Source organism: Pyxicephalus adspersus, chromosome 5, assembly GCF_032062135.1.
Source record: "Pyxicephalus adspersus chromosome 5, UCB_Pads_2.0, whole genome shotgun sequence".
NCBI lineage: Eukaryota > Metazoa > Chordata > Amphibia > Anura > Pyxicephalidae > Pyxicephalus > Pyxicephalus adspersus.
Genome location: NC_092862.1, coordinates 73,824,779 through 73,846,325, shown reverse-complemented (window position 1 = coordinate 73,846,325; position 21,547 = coordinate 73,824,779). Strand labels below are relative to the sequence as shown.

Below are 21,547 nucleotides of genomic sequence, written 5' to 3'. Positions count from 1 at the left end.
AACTGTTAGAACTAGACAGCATCAAAACACATCTAATATGAATTTTAATTAGTCACATTGCAGAATTTCTAAAATATTATGTATGGTGAACCGTATAACAGTCATTCCTGGATTCATAGTCTGTTGATTCTTGAAATGCAAAGACTAATTCAGGTCATTAAAAAAGATGTTTATAACAGTTGCACTCATGGCTCCTCCCTATTCTTTTATACACTGGTTATGTCTACAAGACGTGTAAATGATTGGCGATGATAGCGTGCTTATGTCATGGCTATTGTATACAAAAAGTGTTGCTGGATGTGTCTCCTCTTTGTAAAAGTATCAATACATGTAATTACGTAAACCTATACAGAGTTTAGCAACTATTGTAACGCTGCTTGCACATATTTACTTATTCCTTTCATGGTCTGCTTCATATCTTTTGTTGGAAAATCATGTTGTTTCATAGATATATATATAAATATTTATATATAATAGGAATGCATGCCATCCATGAATTAACATACAATATCTACATGAAACCTCTCTCGAGCTGCAGAAGATGAGCAAAGAACTGAATGAATGTTTAAAAGAACTATTTTTTAAACTAGATAGTGCTACAGTGTTAAACCTTTTATAAAAAGTTATATATATATATATATTTATATATATATATATATTTACAAACAAAGGGCTTTTACAGAAAATGTTATACTAGATAGCTGATATAAATCATATGTCTTGGCAGTAATCTTGTTCCAGTGACACTTTCAGTTCTAGAGACAATAGTAATAATGACAACAAGTCTGGGTGAAACTCCAAAGTGGAGAAATGGACAGCAGTAAGGCAGACAGAGGTTTTAACCCTCCTACCCTCTTTCCAAATGGGTTTTAGGTGGGAACTCCAAATCCCAGACCAGTGGCATACCAATAAGTTGTAATTATTATATAAGGGATGTCACAGAGGTAGGTATGGATTAGTACACTCACAGCACATTATCTGTAGGGCAGTGGAAAAAAGTCCTGTTAAGTTCGGCACGCAGGAGGTGCTGCTTGATTGTGTGTCAGCCTGACATCTGCAACATCCCTTATATGATAATTGCAACTTATCACAAATTGCAAAAAAAAGTTTTTCAAACTCCCTGAGGATGCCGAAAGGCAAAACGCATCGGTTACGAGTCATTTTCTTCCTTTTGCTAACACTTCATTAGGGATACCACTGTATAGTTCGTCAGTCGCTTTTCCCAAATGGGAAAGACCCTTTAAAACATTGTGCTCTTATGCTAAACAATGATTTAAATTGTTTTCTACAATACATTATCTTATTGCCACACCCTAGCTGTTCTTGGTCTTCTTTTTTCAATTTATTATCTCCAGGGAAGAGATAATGCTATTCTCACCTAGGGAAGCAATTCATGTGTGTGAGGAAGTGAAAACTACACCCACCACACACTATCACTAATTTTGTAGAAAAATGCACCAAATTATAATAAAAACATGCTCAATGTTGCATTTATCCTCCAAATTACTATATTCCTAATTGTAATAATAATTTAGATGTGTAGTTACTAAAATACACTTATGTTCTCCTAAAGGAATCATTGTTTAGATTACAGGTCCATAGGACAGTTATAAAAGTGATAACATATGTAACAAATAATGTAAACCAAATATATAGAATTGGGAAACTACATTTTGTAATGTATTTATGAATATATTTATCATTTATAATATAATCATAAATTTGATGGCTGATTTTTTGGTTTTGGCTTCTTCTTCTGGCCTTCCTACCCTGTATTTCACCGGTCCTGGTTTAATTCCTTTGACACTAAATGCAAATTATCATGATTATAGAAAATTGTTGATGTTTGTAATTAAATAGCCTGGGAATTTTTGGTCCACATGATTTGTACTAATACCATTTAGATAAATGACTACTTGTTTTAGTAAATCTGAACAATTTTTAACTAAAAGCTGCAACACAGCTGTTATAAATCAAAGCCATATTACAGCTTTTGCCAAAATAACTCTACCTAACTTTCTGCTACAATAATGTCTTTCATTCAGTAACTTTTTGCCAGCAGAGATCTTTTTATATACAGACGCAAGCTCTGAAATTTCTGAATATAAATATAGCATGAGTGGCTGGAATCATTAAAACACTCCAAAATGGTAATATAGTTTACACTGCTTGCAAACAAGCTGAGGCTGTTATTAACTTATGGCAAGTTGGGTTTACACTTCTTTTTTTACCTGTTTGCTCCTTAAAGAAGACATTGTGGTTCTATATTTATTAGGTAAATCATACAGTAGTGTCCTCTCTTTCAGCTGGTTTGCCAAATTACATATTCGCTAGTTTGTATGTTGCACAGTTTACTGTGTCTAATCCTATCACTGCCAGAGCCATATTTTTTCATTTTGCCCCTATATTTTAAAGTTTTGTTTTTACAACCCCAAAACTTTGTACAGTATACTTTCTGTAAAGAGAGAACCTGTAGAAATAAATCATTTTTATGTCACCCAATATTTGTGCTACTGGTTATCAAATGTGTAATTTCAGCAAAAATACACTTAGAAAAGAAATATAAGGTTGTGTTTACCAAATAGATATAAAATATGCCAAATTCTAAAGTTGTGTGCACTTGTCAGGTGGTAAAAAATTAAAAGCCAGGCTGTGGTTACCAATGTAGTAAATACAGTAGATTCCAAATATGTCAACCTTGTGCACCTGTAAAGTGAAGCTGATCAAACTTAAGCTTCATTCCATACCACAAACATCACTTTATTTTTTTTATAATATATTAAATAATATACCTGTAAAAGAACAACTAGTGTCTTCTTGATGCTTGTGCTGTTATAGGGGTTTGTAAATCTCAAACAGCTAAGCACCTACTTGTACATGGCCTCATGTATCAAAGCAAATTTCCTTTGCTTCATCACCGGACATCTTATATAACAGCAAGTGTTCTGAAAGTCTGGTAGACTGTGTTTTATGTTATCCCTTTGTTCAAACCAATTAGCCATCAGATTTATTGAAGACAGGAAGATGTCTCATCTATGTCTCTATGGCTAACCTAAAGCACTTTTATATTTCTGAATATTTGTGTTTTTGTGGGCAGAATGGCATGTCCATGTGTTTTAAATAACTGAAACAGAAATTTGTTTTTTTTACTTACATACATAAATGATGTATTTTTAAAAAACACCTACTGAAATAGCAGATGTACCATTGATTATGTCAGGTTTGCCCTGTTTTTTTTTTTTTTTTTAGTAAACTTGGCCTTAACTATCAAAAAAATTGGTAATGAGATGCCGAGCAGCAAAATGTTCTATTACTGTTTATTCTGGCTGTTATTATATGTTATAATTAGCCCATTTTAGACATAATATTTGCTCACTGCTCTTCCCTTTGTAGTCAAGTGTGATTGGAAAACTTGGTTAGGCACTACATGCAACTTTACACTTATGTAGTTATTGGCCGGACCTGTTAATACCCTACTCAATTTATCCTGGGCTATATATTCCCATTATTAAAGGACCATGCATGGAAAAACCAGCTGTCAGGATGAATGGCCTGTCAGTTATTTACAGCTTTGTGGATCATCTCAGGGCCTGATTTCCCATGTCACCAATTTTGTGTAGCCATTTCTGGGAGGTCTCATATTGTATATTGTATTGTTTTTTTTGTGGTGGTTAGGTGACCACATTTTCCTGTTTGAATCCTGCAAATCAGTTATTAATTATGAATGGACATATCACAATGAACCAATTGCTTGTTTTTTGTGATAGTCTAGTGAGATGCTTTTAGTCATTTTCCATATTCATTGATGTGTATTAGGGAGAATGCAAATGGAGTACCCCTAGTTAATACCTCAGGTAACCATATGAAAAAAAAACTGAAAGAAAAGATGCTTAGCCAAAGCTTATTTCTGTTGAAATAGCTGAGCAAGTAATTCCAGTTGGTACAAGTAAATGCTTCAGCACATTTTTGTGCAGGATTGCTTATTACAACTAAGCAATAGCGCTTTTCACACCAAATGAAACATTTTGTACTTTATAAATCTAGTGTATAATGTATACATTTTGTACCTAAAACAAGAAATGTTTCTTGAATAATTACAAGTGTATTAGTCCTGTAATTAAAAATAGTAAATTATATTTGCCTTTAGCTATGAAAATGATGAAACTCCATTGTCTTCTGCACTGTTTTAATGAATGCATCCTCAGAAGAAAGAGTTCCTTTTAACTATTCTCAAGCATTCTGGCACATTGCTGGATAAAATTTTGCATAGTCAATAAAAGGTCACATTTCCAAAAGTTTTGTGAAACACGCCTTAATTATTATTTTTTTTTAGGAAGTTCATCTTTAACAGCTGTGGGATAATGTGATGGAAAAATGAAGAATATTTTAGGTGAATAAAAATGTAGCAAGATCAAAAACAGAGGATGCACTTTTATCAAAAGAAAAACAGACTTTCTAATGAGAACATCTTTTTGGCATTAGTCAAGTTCACATGTAACTTGCTTGTACATTATCTTACTACCAAATGTTGATTCCAACAATGGTACTTGTCAGTATTGAAAACATCTCTGCCTGTCAATGCTGTTTTCCTGAATGCTAAGCATCTGTTAGGGTCCCATGTAAACAGAGCCACTGGCAGATGCTAAATGGTCAAGATATATATACCCTGATAACAATACATTGCACAGCATATGCTGCTCATGGCCAGACATCCAGTTTTGTTTCCTCAAACATTATCTGCTTAGATCTTTACTCTAAAACCAAGGTAAAGTTTCAGGAATCAGCTCAGTTGGCACAATAATCTGCAGTATTCTTTAGAAAGAGTGACCATGCAAGAAGAAGACACTAGCGATCTGAAAACTGTGCTAATTAATTAAGATGATTCCATACTGTAACATATATCCAAAAAATGCTGAAAATCTTAATGCATATCTGACCTTGAAAACATAAATTGAATATAATGCAGTGTGCTGGTCCTTGAATGTAAGGACTGTTATAGTTTTTCAAGCTAACAACATCAGTGCAGAAAACATATGGTGATCTTTCCAGAAATGCAGTGTCCTTGCCACTTCCTCTGAGCTTAAAAGAAATCACAAAGGACCTTATATTTATTGTATAAGCTACTACACCCATATATCCACTATGTAATGAAGATGAGCAATGACGTCGAATGACCTACTTCCTCACTCCTGCTTCCTCACTCATAACCTCATCACACAAACAGCTCCAAGACTTCTCTAGAGCTGCCCCGACTCTCTGGAATGGTCTTTCTCAGCCTATTTGGCTTGCTCCTACTTTCTCATTTACCTTGACTTGCTCATTTAAAAGAGCACTCAAAACCCATTTTTTTTAAACTTGCCTACCCATTTTCTTCTGTCTGATGTCATTACTTCCCACCACTACATATCTCCCCTCCTATTGTGTGTTACTTCCCCCAGCTACTAGATTGTAAGCTTTTTGGGGCAGGGTCCTCTCCTCTGTGTCACTGTCTGTTTTCGTCTGTCATCTGCAACCCCCATTTAATGTACAGCGCTGCATAATATGTTGGCGCTATATAAATCCTGTTTAATAATATTAATATTAATACAATGGAAAAATGTATGTAGACATGAAGGATCAGTAATTATTTCATTGTTATTCACTGAATTAATAAGTGAGAATAAAGTTAAAAAAATTATAATAATAAAAAAGATGAAAAATCAGGCTAGTTCACATGGGCATTTGTTCATAGTGGTATCTCCGTGGTTCACATCCGACAACTAGTCCTCAACAGTCCCATTTCCTGGTTATCATTGAAATGACTGAGCAGTTAAAATCCCCTTTTGTACAGGGGAGAAAATATCTTGTGATGTAATGCAACCTGTGCAAGCCTCAAAAACACCTGTCATAAACTCTAATGAACACTTCAGGACATCTAGGGATTAAAAGTGAGCCCCTTGAATGGTTGAAAATGCAATTTTATCCTTGTGTTTAAATTTGGCCATTATACAGTCAGTATACCTAAATGGTAAGATGTGAGGTATAAATGCTTTTGCTTTCAGAGTTTTAGATACACATTAATAATTCTATTTTACTGATTATTATATGATGGATAATATTCTGTCATTCAAGTAAAAATATTGCATAGTGTATCGCCAGCTTTAATACATTTGAAAGCCTTTCTACTCTTTGGTTTCCAGCCTAATTTATTAGGCAGAGGATACATTAAATACATTGAACCTTTTCTCTTACACATTTATATATTTTTTCCATTTATGTGCTTTTGTATTTAGTTTTAAAAAAATTTGAAGTTATAAAAACTACTTATTTTTATAAGTAAAACAAGCATGTGAAGCAGTTGGGTTTTTTTAACTTTATTTTAGAAAGATGGGCTAGAGAATCACCACTGTTGGTAACGGGATATCCCACTAAACAGTTCAAGGCCTCAGTGGAATGCACGTTCATTTATGACCATAAAGAACAGAGCAAGGTCTCATCACATAGGTCAGGCAATGCCAAGGAAGTCATTTAACCTTTGAACTGTCCCTAAATACAGTAAATCACATTCAGGGATGTAGCTGTAGTAAGCTTCTACAACTATGATCTCGGGGAAGAATTACAAAGCACCATTTGAAGGGCATGGGATAGGCATATGCTTTTGTGTAGTAACATTTTAAAAAGACATTGAAATTCTGTTGTACTTTGTCAGTGTTCACTGCAGAAAGTTAACCAAAAACTCAATGACCTACAGATGTCAAAAGCAGTCCAGATTCCAGCAGAGAAGGCTTGGAGGTCAGAGAAGACTGGATCCTTTGTGTATCTGCTTTGTGTTGTGCTGCTGTTGGTTGCAGGCTGACGTCTGAATTTATGAAGCACAGTAATTAATTTTTTGCTTTTCTAACTTCTCTCACAGAAGGAAACAGCAAATGTCATTAGTAATTTTAATTATTTCAGTATTAAATATTTACATTGAATCTTTCCCAAAATAGAAATAGTTGCAACTGTTTTACTGGGTTATCGACTCAGCTGCTGACTTCATTTAGTAATTCACAATTCATTGTAAGCCATATTTATTGAAGAAAAGCCAGAAGTGTGTCCTATTGCTCCTGGCACATTTGCAGCTAAATCCTTCAGGAGACGCCACTGTCTGCAGCTTATAACTGGAAGATAATGCATTCATATTAGAATGTGCAGCTGACTGTACTGATGTATAGAACTAAAGTTACCGCAGTGTTTATATATATTACTGGATGAACTGTAAATGAAATGAATATATATTACCAACTGGATGAACTGATAAAAGGGTCCTTTGAAGCTCAATGTATATGTATCTTTTGTAAATAGTTCAAATAATTAGCACTTATGGAAATGGCTCACTGCTCTCAGAGGCAACATCTAGTTGAATTTCTATTATCTCCCTTGTATTCTGCAAGAATAAATGTGAATGAAGCTGTTAGCTAAATTAATTTTACAGTCACTTAAAATGAGTGTTTGCATATGTGTGCACAATTTCTCATTATTTGTATTGGCAATTATGTGGTGTGCTAACAGCAACTATTTTATTAGCTAAAAATGCTTACTTGGCTGAACACCTAGGATTATTATGTTGCATTCTGGAAGCTGTTAAAAAGCCATCATGCTCAGCAAAATTTGAAGCAGCACCACCCTGGCATAGGCTACCAAATGAAAGCCATGAACACACCTTAAATTATTAAGAGACTCCAGTTTTACCATGATACCTTGTATGTTCCAAGTAGTGGTCTGTGATTTGCCTCTAAAGAAGTCATTACCAATAAAGCTATTCTGTTTCTAGTAGATATCTGTTTGCTTTATGTGGTCTGATGGCTGAAGTTATTGTACCTATTATTGTGAACCATCTGTTGCTGACAAGAATTGTTTCTTTGTAGCTGTCACACTGCCTAAAGACACTCTAGTGTCACATTGTGGCTTCTCATTTATAAATACACAGGCAACAGCTGAGGGCTTTTATGTATTACTAGTAAGACTTCTTTGTATTCAGATCATTTTCTCTATGTTAGTAACATTAATTAAATGCCAGTTTAAGTAAGAACTCTACCTTTCAGTGGTAAATAAACTTTAGAGCTTTATTCCTCACTCCCTTAGCTGTACTCCTCTTCATTTACCTGACCCACTGAAATTACTTTACTTCAGAATTCCATTAGTAACAGGCACTCTGACATTGTCACATATGATTTAAAACTAGCAATCTTGAATTGTAAGTGAGGATGCTAAAGGCCTGCCAACAACCTGTGGTGTTAAAGAGAACAACCTGCACTAGAGAGAAACATTGCCTAACTGCCTCTCAGCTCTTTGGGGCAGGGTCATGTCCTCCTGTGTCAATGTCTGTATTCCTTTGTCATTTGCAACCCAATATAATGTACAGCGATGCGTAATATGTTGGAGCTATATAAATCCAGTTTAATAATAATGATTCATAATATAATATATATAATAAGATAATAATAATAATTTAGCGTAGCAGACTTTCCACATGCATGGTATTAAGGGGTCCAGGTTCACTTGGTGCTTCAACACTTGCCTTCCACTGCATTGCCTCAGTTGACACACACACACACACACACACACACACACACGCACGCACACACACACACTTACATCTATTGGTAAGAGTCATGAAGGGTCTAGATAGGGCAGCTTGCTTTACTTGCAATAAATTATAGGTCTCCAAACCAATAAGAAATGACACGTCATGCTGTATCTGACTTGTTCTGTGTTGGTGGTGGGATTAAAATGACACATGTTGCAGAAATGCTTTAAGTATGTATATTCCATGTAGATAACAATTCCCGGGTCGGGCTGAATACAGGTAGATTGAATGGCCCACATGTCTGGCACTGCCCATTGTTGACCTTGTTGGAAAAAGGTGTTGGGCAGGTAAAAGGAAAGACCCTATTGCAGTTTCCCAGGCACTATCCAAACCGGCACCTGCCACCTCTTATCCATTTCCTGTTTCTCCCCTCTCTATAGACAAAAACTTGCAAAGTCAGTAGAGCCAAACATAGATCTTTATGGAACACTTGCCCTGAGAGCAGTTAGATTGTGTCTGGACAAGTAACTGTCTTCTTTAAGCCTTACTTTATTTAGTCTAATATAAATGGGTTTAAAGGAAGTTAATATATAATGTAGGATTTTATATGTGAAACAGAAACCATATGTGTACCATTGTTTGTGGAGAAAAGTACAGGAATAGCTGCACTGCTGTTGGATTTAGATCCAAGCAGATGTTGCACACAGACCAACATTCTCATTCTGGTATGTTTGAGTTCTAATTCATTTCAGCTGTGTAGTTGGGTATTTGAGAGGCTGATGAGAAAGCCCTCTTTTGATTGTCTGTAAAATGAATTGTTCTGGATAAAAGGTTACAGTACAAGACTGAGACATGAGAATGTTTATTAACTACAAGTAGCAGGATGTGAACCAAGAGACTGGTTCACATACATAGAGGAACTGGAAACAAAAAAATAGATGATATAAACAACAAACTAATAACATGTTAATAAAAAATAGTTTACTTTACTTTACTATTCCATCAAAATCGAAATTAAAATCTGCATGCAAAAGTTTATTTAAATGGGTTGTGTCAGTAAGAACTTTGTGTGCAATAAACATGGGTACCTCCCACCTTAAGAACTAAACAGCCTAGACAAGCTACAAAAAGTCTTCAACAATACAAGAACAAGTCCAGTTAAATGTGACTGCTGCCAGATAGATTTGCTGCTGTTTTATTTCCCAAATCCTAATCAGACTCGTTGCTTGAAAGTTTGTAAGAAGTGACATCTAGTATCATTTCTGACATTCTTACTGGTGGTTGGTGTCCTGTACAGCAAAAAATAAAATGTATGAATGTTGTATTGAATGAAAATGTGTGTTCTACAAAATCATCTTTTCATTCAATAGGCCTGATTTAATAAAGCTCTCCAAGGCTGGAGAGTATACACTTTTATTGGTGAAGCTGAGTGATCCAGCAAACCTGGAATGGTTTGCTATTTGTTTTTTGCTAGCAAATGTTTTGAATCCTGGACCAGATCCATTCCAGGTTTGCTGGATTACCCAGCTTTACTGATGAAAGTATATCCTCTTCAGCCTTGTAAAGCTTTAATAAATCAGGCCCAATGTCTCATCAGGATTCATGTCTTGGCATTAATGCCATTTCAGAGTAAAAGGACTTTTTAACAAGACAAATCAGTCATTATGGTTGCCAGGACATATTTTCAGTCAATGCTAGTGGCTGTCAACATTTTCAGACTCAGCCAATATATATAATTTTTCGAGCCAATATAATGTAAGTTATCACCTCCATCCAGTCTGAGATTTTCAAACATATTTAAATAAAAGGTTTTTAAAAGTAAAAAAATCAACAATGATCAAAAAAGTGACAATATGGACACCTCATATTTGTGAATCTGACAAGCCTGGGTAGCAATCAGGGTAGCAATCAGGATGACTAGGCGACTGACTAGAACAACAGACGATCTCAGGACACCTCTGTCATGGGAGAGTCATCAGTTTGGAAATCTTTCATGAAAAGTCTCTGGTTTGCAGCCTTTGCTATATGGAAAGTGATTCATAGTATAGGAGGCATGGTCTGCTAAAGCTAATGGCCAGCTTAAAGCACAATTAAAGTGTCACACCTCTTTTCCTTTCTTAGGTTTGCCTAAAGTGCCTTCTAAATTAATTCTGCTTGGAATTGTGTAATACTGTTTCATTTTAATTAAAAATGCCAGTGCTCACCTGCCTGACAATCCCCTTCACCAGAGGTGTCCCCACAGATTCTTAGTTCAGAGAAAGACTGCCTAGAATTCATAGTTCATTGAACAGAAAAAGCAAACTCAGGTACCTAATAGGCAAAACAGTCTTAGACACTTAGCATCTGCTATCACACCAAAGTAGAGGTAGGATTGGTAAAAAGTTGTTTTTTGTAGCTGTCTGTGACTGTGTTTTAACCCCTGTCATTTCCATGTTCTCCTTGTATGCCTTTAAAAAGTCTTCATGTTCTTACAAATTATATTAAATTAAAGTTATACAGTGTTTATGAAAAGGAAGGAGACAGCAAGAAATAGCATTGCAACTTAAGTAAATATTAGTACAGATGCTGTTTTAAGTTATGAAATGATTCATAGTTTAAGATTAAAAACTTTATTACTAATTAAACAGTTTATCAACATCTCTTTTCCTGTGAACTCTTACAAAAAAAATCATGTTTACTCCCCCAAAAAATCACTTATAGATACATTTAGGATGGCAAGGTAATTTTGTCTTTTATGTTTTTTTTTTGGTGTAATATGTTTGGAAAGAAAACACTTGAATTCCTTTTTATCAGACCGTATTTACAAGTTCCTATAAATATTACCCAAATTGGTCAATTTTTTAACTAGAAAAATATTTGTCTACTGTAATTAGCTCAGAGGCTGCTATTAAATGTTCTGTGATGTCAGTTGGTCTCTTCAGTCGTTCTCCGTCTACCAAGGCTACCACTGCATGTAAAGAAATATATCTTATGTGATTCATAGGTTGGGTTTTATATTACAGGTATTTTTCTTACCACAGTTGGCAGACTTTGTAATATATTTTGGATTTTCACCTTGACATGTGCGTTTTGACATTTCTACTGGTATGTTTGTCACAAATTCCTTTAAAAGTAATGGTTAATCTGGTAGCCTATTAATTAGCACACTTTCCTGCAGCTCTATGTTCAGATTCCATTTAGAATGCCAAGCTAAATGGCCACAAGCTTGTGTACACCTGTCATTTAGTCATATATGAGCTTGTTGCATGACCCTTTCCGTAGTTAAGGATGTTACTATACAATTGCTCCCCCACCTCACGCACCCCACTTAGCAGATAAAACAGCCAACATTCTTCTGACAAAGCTTCCCACAAGACTATGGAGTGCGTCTGTAATTTCTGCACATTCACCCAAAAGAACATTTGGGAAACAAAGCACTGATGTTGGATGGGAAATTCTGGCTTGCAATCAGCGTTCCAAATTCTTCTCATTAATAATTCCAGGAACAGCTTCCAAATATGAACTATTTCGTTTATGAAGAACCCAGCAGTGCATAATAAGAAAACAAGAACTCTGGTTTGCACTCACTCAATTACTTTCTATGGGCAATGCTATTTTAACATTTAAACCTAACATTGGCTAGCTGTCCTTCAGAGTCCACATATCAAAATGTGATGATTATGGCTACATTTATATTGGGGGTTTTGTGGTGGCTGTCTCACGTTTTGCAAGGGCTGTAATCCTGTTTCTTAGGTTTTAAAGTATACTACTGTAGTTCAATGTATATGCTTTGTCAGTTTGCAGTCAAAACTGCTTTAGTAACATCCAAACTAATGTAAACTTTTGGTAACTAAATGTGGACTTCATAGCATACTTTGCAAAGAAACTCTCTCTGAAGAAAAACAAATAGTAATTTTTTGGCTTTCCTGAAATGTATTGTGCCTAGGAGGACACCATCCAGATGTTCTGTTAGGGTGATAAGACTATAAGAGATACTGTACATACTTCTGTATGCAATGGGGTGTATATAGGCTTCAAATTTTGGTGCGATTTTTTTTGCTTGGGTTTACACAGAAGCAAGCAGACCCTTTGAATGGTGCTGAGAATAAATTCTTTCACAGTACATTATTCTCTGAGAAGGAGGAAGAAGAGTAAGTCAAAACTTCCTGGGCTTTTGGATAACAGGGAAAGTTTTTGTATAACCACCACCCACCACACCCTTTACATTTAGAAAGAAAAAACACACATAGTAACATTTCAATGCTATTTTTATTAAAATCATGAACGTGAGTTACATCAGCCATGTTAGATCTTATATGTTTATATGTAGACATGGAGCCTTTAGTTTTAAAGTTCTACTTGAACGTATCCTTTAGGACAATCGCAACCAGTTTAAGAATGTAAATATAGAGAATGGGGGCAAGAGGGGGTAATATTTACCAGGGAAATTTAGGCAGCAGGAGTTGGGAAGACGGAGTTTACATTATACATTAAAAAAAATCAAGACTTGCATAACATTTAGGCGGCTTATGTCATCAGATATGCTTACTGCTTGGACATGCAGTTGTCACTGAAGATAACCTTTTCATATACCTTTCTTTTTACCATATTCCCAGCTTGCCTGGAGGGTGGTATAGGCTACCATGGACCATCCAGGTTTGTGGCCGGTTGAATTTAGAAATCCAAATTAATTAAGAAATGATGTATTTTTTGTAATGGTAACATTATGTGTTTTAAGTTGGAAAAGTCAAACCTTTGTTTATAATGTCTTTTGTAGACAGAGAAAGAGAATTGGCAATGTCAATTCAGTGTTTTTGGGCCACATGCAACCTTCTAACCCAGGGGTGGGCAAACTTTTTCAGTCAGGGGCCACAATATAAGGGCCAGAGAAATGACTGTATTGGGCGGTATATGGCCCGCGGGACGTAGTTTGCCCGTGCCTGATCTAACCCACTTATTTCTTTTCTTTAGATCTCAACTTATGAAAGTATTTTAAGTTGAACAGGTCTCCAGCTGCTCTTTCGATAATATTTTGCAGCTACATACTTCCATGGATTGAATGCATTGCTTTAAAGCGGATGTAAACTAAAGACAGAAGGGGAGGGGCTTTACTTTCTTTTAAGAAAGGCTTTTAAACCCGCTCCCCCCAAAAAGAAATGTATTTTTACCTTACATAAAAGGGTTTTGTCTACCATTTTATGTAAGGCCAAAATTTTAGTTTAGGTCCACTTTACCAGGTTTGGTTTTGGGCTGCTTTAGTTCATACAATGGACTGATGTACTTCTTTTCCGTCCCATAGGTCAGCTTTATTATCTCATATAAAACCTTGTACAGGTGCTCAAAAATTTTCACTCAAAACAAATATTAATGTTTTTTTTAGGATAGGAAGATCTGATAGAGAACTGATTTACAAGTGGCTGTTAACTTTCCTCTTTTAAAATGATACCTTAAATTGCTATTTTTGTTATTTACTTTCCATTGTGTACTTCTTATAGTAATGCCTGATGGTGCTTGTTGTTACAAAATATGTTTATAATATCCTGTATGCATATGCCCTAAGACTTGCTATTTAAATCTAACTTTCCGAAGTCTTGCCAGAAATTTCTTTGACTTGCTTCTACTGTTGCCCTATAGGGTATAACCAGCAACAAACTCAATGGTGTCTCACAAACTGTGTTTGAAAGCAATCACCAAAGGCACACAGCTAAATCTTCTATTCAGGTCACATAAATATCTCATTTATCTTTTCAATGAGCTTGTCCAAATTACTGTACCCAAAATCATGAAATCAGGATATTTTGGGCTTTTTCACAACACATCTATTGGGTAGCGTTACTCAACATAGACCCAACGTAATGATGTGCCAGTAAGAAATTGTTTCCAGTAGGCTCATTTTACACTAATGCTGTGCATTGGTGAGTGCTTGGTTGAGAAAGAAATATTATGTATGTTGGTGTGGCGTAGTGCACTCAAGACAAAGGTGAACTAATTCAAGCTCTGAGAAAACCTGGGTTCACAAATCACCAACAAATTTGCCAAATCTTCCTAAATTAAAATATTATTGATATGGTCTCTCAATATATATATATATATTATAGTTTACTGAAAGGTAATATAAAGCAAATGTAATGTCAGTAGTACAAATGAACATATCATTTCATACAGGCAGAGCATGTACGTGTATATTAGTCATTATCAGCTTTTAGAAGAGGTATCATTTTCACCTAAGTTTCAAAAAGAGCACTTGTCTTATGTTCATTCATCGTAAATTGATACTAAATATAATCAAAATATAGTCTAATCATATTTAATGCCTTTTTGAAAAGTGTTATTTTGAAGTTCTCTCTGTGGAGACACTACTTACTATGCTTTGATGTGGCAGACACCATTCTGGCTTGATCTTCAGTTTGACTAATGTGGTTGTGTGGGGCATGGCACAGTAATGCTTGAAGAAGAACATGCTACAAAATAAACTCAATTCACATGTTGTTAAGAAAGAAAGTTTATTTCAAAAACTTACATTTATTCCCTATCGCACTTGTGTTAATGGAAACTGAAATCCTGGGCAGGATAAAATCATTGGCATTTTTTGCATAACATTAAAGTAAAACTGTGGTCACAATAAAAAAAAAAAAAACTAAATAGCACAACTTAAATGGCCCAAACATGGGAAATGATCCTTATTCTTCTGGATCTGATCTTGTTTAAATCTAAATCGGATCAGCAACACATGCATCTTTCTATTTCAAATCTTTTCAAGTGTCCTGGTCAGAACAAGATTGTTAATATACATCTAAAACTGTTTTGAATATGTACAGAAAAACTCAGAAGCCCAGAATCTGAGAAAAACTCACTCCAAGTAAATCCAGATAAGGCTATCATCCTTTGTTAGCTCTATGCATATCTATATATTGTAGTTTCTGTGCACAGATGGCACATTTCCAATCCAAAATGTGAACACAGCTGTTGATTCAGAATATCACTTGCTGAAAGGTATATACTTAGGTTATAGTGAGCAGTCAAACTATCTGTATGCAATATTGCAAATATATATATATATATATATATACACATATAAGCAGTGCGGATATAGTTCCACTTTAATGTTATGAATTATAAAGAAATTTAAAAGGTTATATTTTGCTTTCCACATATTTACCTAATATTGACAGATAAAAACTTTCATTAAGTCTATATCTCAGAAATCCTCTATAATAATAAGCATCTTACCTGACTAGGGTGTTTATTCCTGGTAAGTACACAAAATACAGAGGATTATTACAAAACCTTGAAAGAAGCTGTTGGAAATTCCCTTTCCTTTTATGTACAAATGTTGTAACTGTAATAATTCTGCAGCTGTAGATTTTAAACCGTGCATTGAAACAGTCACAATTTGGCATTCTGGAAGAATATACCACAGAAACGTATAATTATGTTAACTTTCCCTCTAAGAAAAAAAATAATTACTATCAGACTTTATTTTGACAGTTGTAAAATGTTTTATCATGTTAAAGTTATCAACCACAGTGTTCTACCCAGAAATTTTTAGGTGGGTGGCAGCCATTGTATTGTGATCTAACACTTTAGTAACCATCCAAAAACACTCGGGTGGTAACTGAAAACTGCCGGGTGGTACACCTGACTAAAAGGGACTGGGGAGAACACTGAACCATATGCTGACACACTTGTATAAAACATTTGTCAATAGACTGTTGACATATGACATAAATAACATTAGGTTCTACATTTGCAGAATATTTGGCTTGTGTAATGTGTACGAAAGAATTATAAATGGCTGCATTGGTTGGCTTCAGCCTGAGAGCTGACTGTAGATGCAGGGCAGCCTTTAGACATATGTGGCCCAAGACAAGAATTGTTCTAGAGGTTAACCCTTGAACTATTTTTGCAAAGGCAGAAGATAACTAGAGTAGCCTCTTAGAGTAGACATTATATACAAAAATGTTTTAATACCCAGTTTTGTTCTATGTTCTGAGCTTTTGCCCATTAGTCGTTTTGGTAAATTGCACAATTTACTCCTGAACTTTATTCAATGGTGGGCATGGCCTCCTGAGGTATAGGTACTTTGCCATACTGTGAGGGTATCTGATATGTATGAATATCTTATGTGTAAAAAAAAAAAATATATATATATATATATATATATATATATATATATATATATGTATAGCAGCTCCAGTGGGACTATGTGATAAATTGTGATAGTGGTAGTGCTATGTTTTTATTATTTGTCTCCAGAACGTTTCTGTATTTAGAAGTGGACAAATGCTAGGTAAACCTAACTATAAATATAATTGTATTAATAACAACATTTCCATATCAATACTTATTTTTTTCATGGTCATGGTATGTCAGTGGTATGCCCATATTTCTTCTACAGATCTTTGGGGTTTGAATATAAGCAAGTCAGTTTAAATGCAGGAGATAGCCTTTTTTATCTTTTGGCCCCAGGGCCATCATTACCCTCTATTATTTTGATCGCCATGTTGACAAAGTGAGGACCTATTTTTCATACCATTCCATCCAAGATATTTTATATCCTTCATTCTTACCTTTTAAAAAAATGGAAATATCATGATCTACTCACAACTACAAGTTGGAAAATCATCCTTTACAGTACCAGCAGCCTGTTCTGCCATTTCACTTGCCAGAAACAGCCTGATAATTACTAGAGAAACTAGTATTGGTTGTCTAGCTTTCATTAGGCAAGATATTCTTAAACCAACCAGAAAAAAAACTGTTTTGCTGAAAGTCATTTTAAAATGTTAACAAGTATGATTTAATGCCTGTGGTTTTTGTGGCAGACAGAAAAATATAAAATAACACCTAATACGCTTTAGTATTGCGTCAAAGAGCAATTATTTGCTTTTTGGAAGTAGATAAGGGCTATGTATTTTTGTTACAATCAATCTGTAGTCAAGGATGTGGTGTAGTTTAATTTTGTCTCTCAGTTAAAGAGCTTAGCTATAAATCGTGCAGATTGTTGGCTTTAACCATTATTTAGCATTGAAAGCAATCAGAGTGCTACAAGGTTATTAGGCAAGGAACACATGATAACTTTTTTGCTGCTATAGGCAGAGTTTGTGATTACATCTATGCTTTTGTCTTATATAATTATAGACAATATTATAATTATTAAAGCGTGTTAGATTTTTTTTCACACAGGCATAAAACAGGGACACTTGATGTGTTGTTTAACACTGTCCAGTTCCCCTCTTGGGAACAAAGTATATTGATCTTACATTTAACTTTGTAACAAATGTATTACACAAGTGTTCAACAAGGTTTGGCTCTGTCATGAAAAGTTGTCTCAGTTTTATGTTGGCTTATGTTGAGCACCATGGCTTTCTTAGGTTTAATTCTTCACACTTGCAGGCCCAAATCATACACTGCTGCATACAGTGCTTAGCATTAAGGTGTTTATATCGATTTGAAAAATATAAATAAATAAATTAAAGAATATTTACATATTGCTTGACAGATTTCTCATTACTTTTTAAAGTGACTTTGAATTGTAGTTTTGGTTTCTTGTTACTCCCTTCTACCTTAATTGTTATAATGAAACCCTAGATCTTCTAACAATTTCTGCTGTGTAGGGAAAGTATGATCTAACTTCTGTATTTTGTAATCCACAGGGAGAGGCAACTGCTTGCTTACTCTAGTGAGTCTATTAATTGTAACATTTCTAGGCCAAATCCAAAAAAAAGAATGTCAGACAATTACTAGGGAGATTTGCATTGGTTGGACTTTCATGACTTAAGAAACTGAATATGGGTCATTGGCCCTGATTTATTAAAGTTCTTCAAGACTGGAGAGGATACACTTTCATCAGTAAAGTTAGGTATTTACCAGCAAACCTGGAATGGATCTGGTCCAGGATTGAAAACATTTGCTAACAAATAGCAAATTACTTTTAGGATGTCCATCCCAGGTTTGCTGGATCACCCAGCTTCACTGATGAAAGTGTATCCTCTCTAGCCCTGGAGGGCTTTAATAAATCAGGGCCATTGCGTCCCCTCAGTTCCCAAAGAATGCAGTGGTGGGATGACATCACAAAAAGGGGACCAGTAAGTCCTCTGTGTATCACTCATACATGCATTTTGAAATTTTATCTTATAATGCACTTGTTGTTCCTTACCATCCCCTTCCTACCCCTAGCACTTATTATGATATCCTCACTAAAGGGGGTTGGGATGATAATTGCATTTATCATATACATTTTGGGGGAATTGGCATGTACGCATCTACAACATTTGGTGTTCTTGTGTTTTGAGAATTTATTTAGTAAATGTTGCAGGATCATTCTAGTCACATGCATTTTCATGCATTTTTATAATTTTCCATGCATGAGCAGTAGAAAAAATCCATTGTTTTCAGTAGGGCCCTCAACATCATCATGTTGTGTTCAAATAGAAAAGGTAAAAAAAAGTCCTGTATGCTATTTTATTGAGTTGACTTTTTTCATATAACTCTGAAAATGAAGTACTTCCATTGCATCCAGGAACATAAAGTAATATATGTATGTTTTTTAAAGTCCCTGTTACAAACCTAAAGCTTAGGAAAATTGTGTACAATTATGTATATTATGAACATTACTAAACTTACTTTGACTTGCTTTTCCTTTACCTTCACATTGAAGTAGTCTAGGCTTTTCTTGTAGGACACATAATGATAATATCACATGTTTCCGTTCTTTACCTGACTGCATTCTAAATCCCTGACCATGCTGAATGACAGTGAACTTTTAGCATGACTTGTGTTTCAGGGCAGACATTCTTACCTCCTGGGCTAAATGATTAAACAGGAGCCCTTAATGTACTGTGGGCGTCTGTTTTTCATCAGCTAGTCTGTCCCAGGGAGGTTCACAATTTAGACATATAAGGTACCAAACTATTACAATTTTGCAAAGAACTGAACATGGAATGTTTGTCCTAGGTTATGTTTATATTTCTGGTAAATGTGTTCCAGTATAGGGAAAGCAAACCCCCATACATCTATTAAAAGTTACTATTTTATGTCTGCACACATTATAATATAACTGTGCATTGTTTTCTACAAATAGCTGTATCCAGTGAGATATTCTTATAACAGTGTCTTCAGACTGCAAAAAGAGTCTGGCATCTTAGGTCAGGCTCCATTGGATGTCACATTCCACAACTTGTAACATGAACCCTGGGCCTCATTCCCCCCTACAGGGCTAAGATGTGAGAGCTTTAGCAAGTTTGGGGTATATGGGTATAGTTTCTAAATATATACAATTAAGAATTCCCTATTGTCAGGCAGATTTCCTTGGAATTTCTGCAATGCAGCAGTCTGATATGATACACGTGTATTTGTATAGATAAAACAAGGGGGGCCATCAGTCTTTTAAAAAATGTATACCGTAGATATTTATGGTAACGTGAATAACTTAATTCAAATAATGTTATCCATATGTATTAAGGCCAAAACACTTTTTTTTTAGCTGTGGTGCATTGCATACATTAGTGCCTTGCGGTGCAATTTATTATCAGTATCCAACCCAATGCCCCAAGCTATCCCAACTCTAAAACACGTGCATTGCAGTGCTACACCTTGCAAGGCAAGTGCTCTATTGTTTGTTGTGCCCCCCTTTTTTTTTCTTTTAAATGTTGTCTCTGCAAATCATTTATACGAATAGGCTACCTTATTGCTGTGCATGTTAGTGTTTGAAAAAACACATAGCTCACCAGGACTCAAGGTTTGAATGGACCTTTAATTGTTTGAAAACCTTATTTTTGATTCCACCTATTAAAAACATATGTGAATGGGCACAGATATACAAGACTTTTATATTTGCCATTTGTGCTTCCCACATCATAACACTTGTCCTTGCCTACTCACACTAATAAAAGACAGAGAATTTCCAGATATGTACATATACTCTGCAGCTTGAAGGTTAAATAATAATCCTTTTTTCAGTATACAGTAGTTTCTTTCTGGTTAAATTCTTCAGTATGGGTGCATAGGATGAAATACATACCATTCTATACTGGGTAAGAAAGTTGAATGGGTTGATTAGACCTGTAAATTTCTGTATATAATATACATGTCTGTGGAAACACCTTTTAATCTACATTATGCTCTGTTCCTAACTGCTGCCATTTCTGTGCTGTAAAGATTTATTTTTACTCAAAAATGTATGTATATTGATATTGATGGTATATATACAAAAAAAGGAGCAACATATTCAATTAACATTGATAAATTGATGTCTTGTTTAGTTGTATTCACTGTAAACAGTTAAATGTTGAGTAAATTGATTGCTCCTATTTGTTTTATTTTGATTTAGGTATTCACATATAAACAAAGCACAATTACTCGTCAGAAGGTGACCACTATGCATCCAACCAGCACAAATGGTGTAGAAGACATGGCATCATTGGGTGATCTCCATGAAGGGTCAATAATGTACAATCTTTACAAGCGATACCAGGAAGACAACATTTATGTAAGTTTATATCTGAAATACTTTGGAGGGTAATAACAGCTTCTTTGATAAAACATTTTTGCACATCCAAACACAAACCAAAGAAAAAAACATGTATTGCTTTAACTGGAGATGAACAAAGCCCATTCTGTGTGACAATCATGACTGCCATAGACACAGTGAGTGTAGCTGACCATGCAAGCTAGTAAAAAAAACTAAGCATTGTTTTTTCTAAACCTTAAAAGTATTAGATGTTTGACGTTTCACATAAAAGAGAAAGAGTTCCTGTTGAATGTGATTGGATTCCAGCCCTTTTATTTTAGATAATCAGTTGCATTATCCGACAGTCATTTTTCTAACTGGCTTCTTTCACTTATTTATATCTGCCTTTTACAGCTTAGCTTTTTACTGCATCTCCAAGGAACGAGTGGAGGTGGCAAATTTCATGTAACAGGTGCAGAGGGGGTAAAACACCTGTATGGGCCATAAACTTGAGTTTAACTGGCAGAGCATTAGGTTACTACAGGAATACACTGGATATATAGTAGAAAAGT

General features: G+C 35.0%; 1 protein-coding gene across 1 annotated transcript in view; it reads left to right on the top strand.

Moving 5' to 3' along the window:
• Window positions 1-21,547, top strand: part of MYO10 (myosin X) — a 129,087-nt gene that overhangs the window by 22,596 nt on the left and 84,944 nt on the right. The window contains exon 3 of the mRNA XM_072411863.1: window positions 20,856-21,014. Coding sequence (XP_072267964.1) covers window positions 20,856-21,014 — 159 coding nt within the window. The remainder of the gene's footprint in view (window positions 1-20,855; window positions 21,015-21,547) is intronic.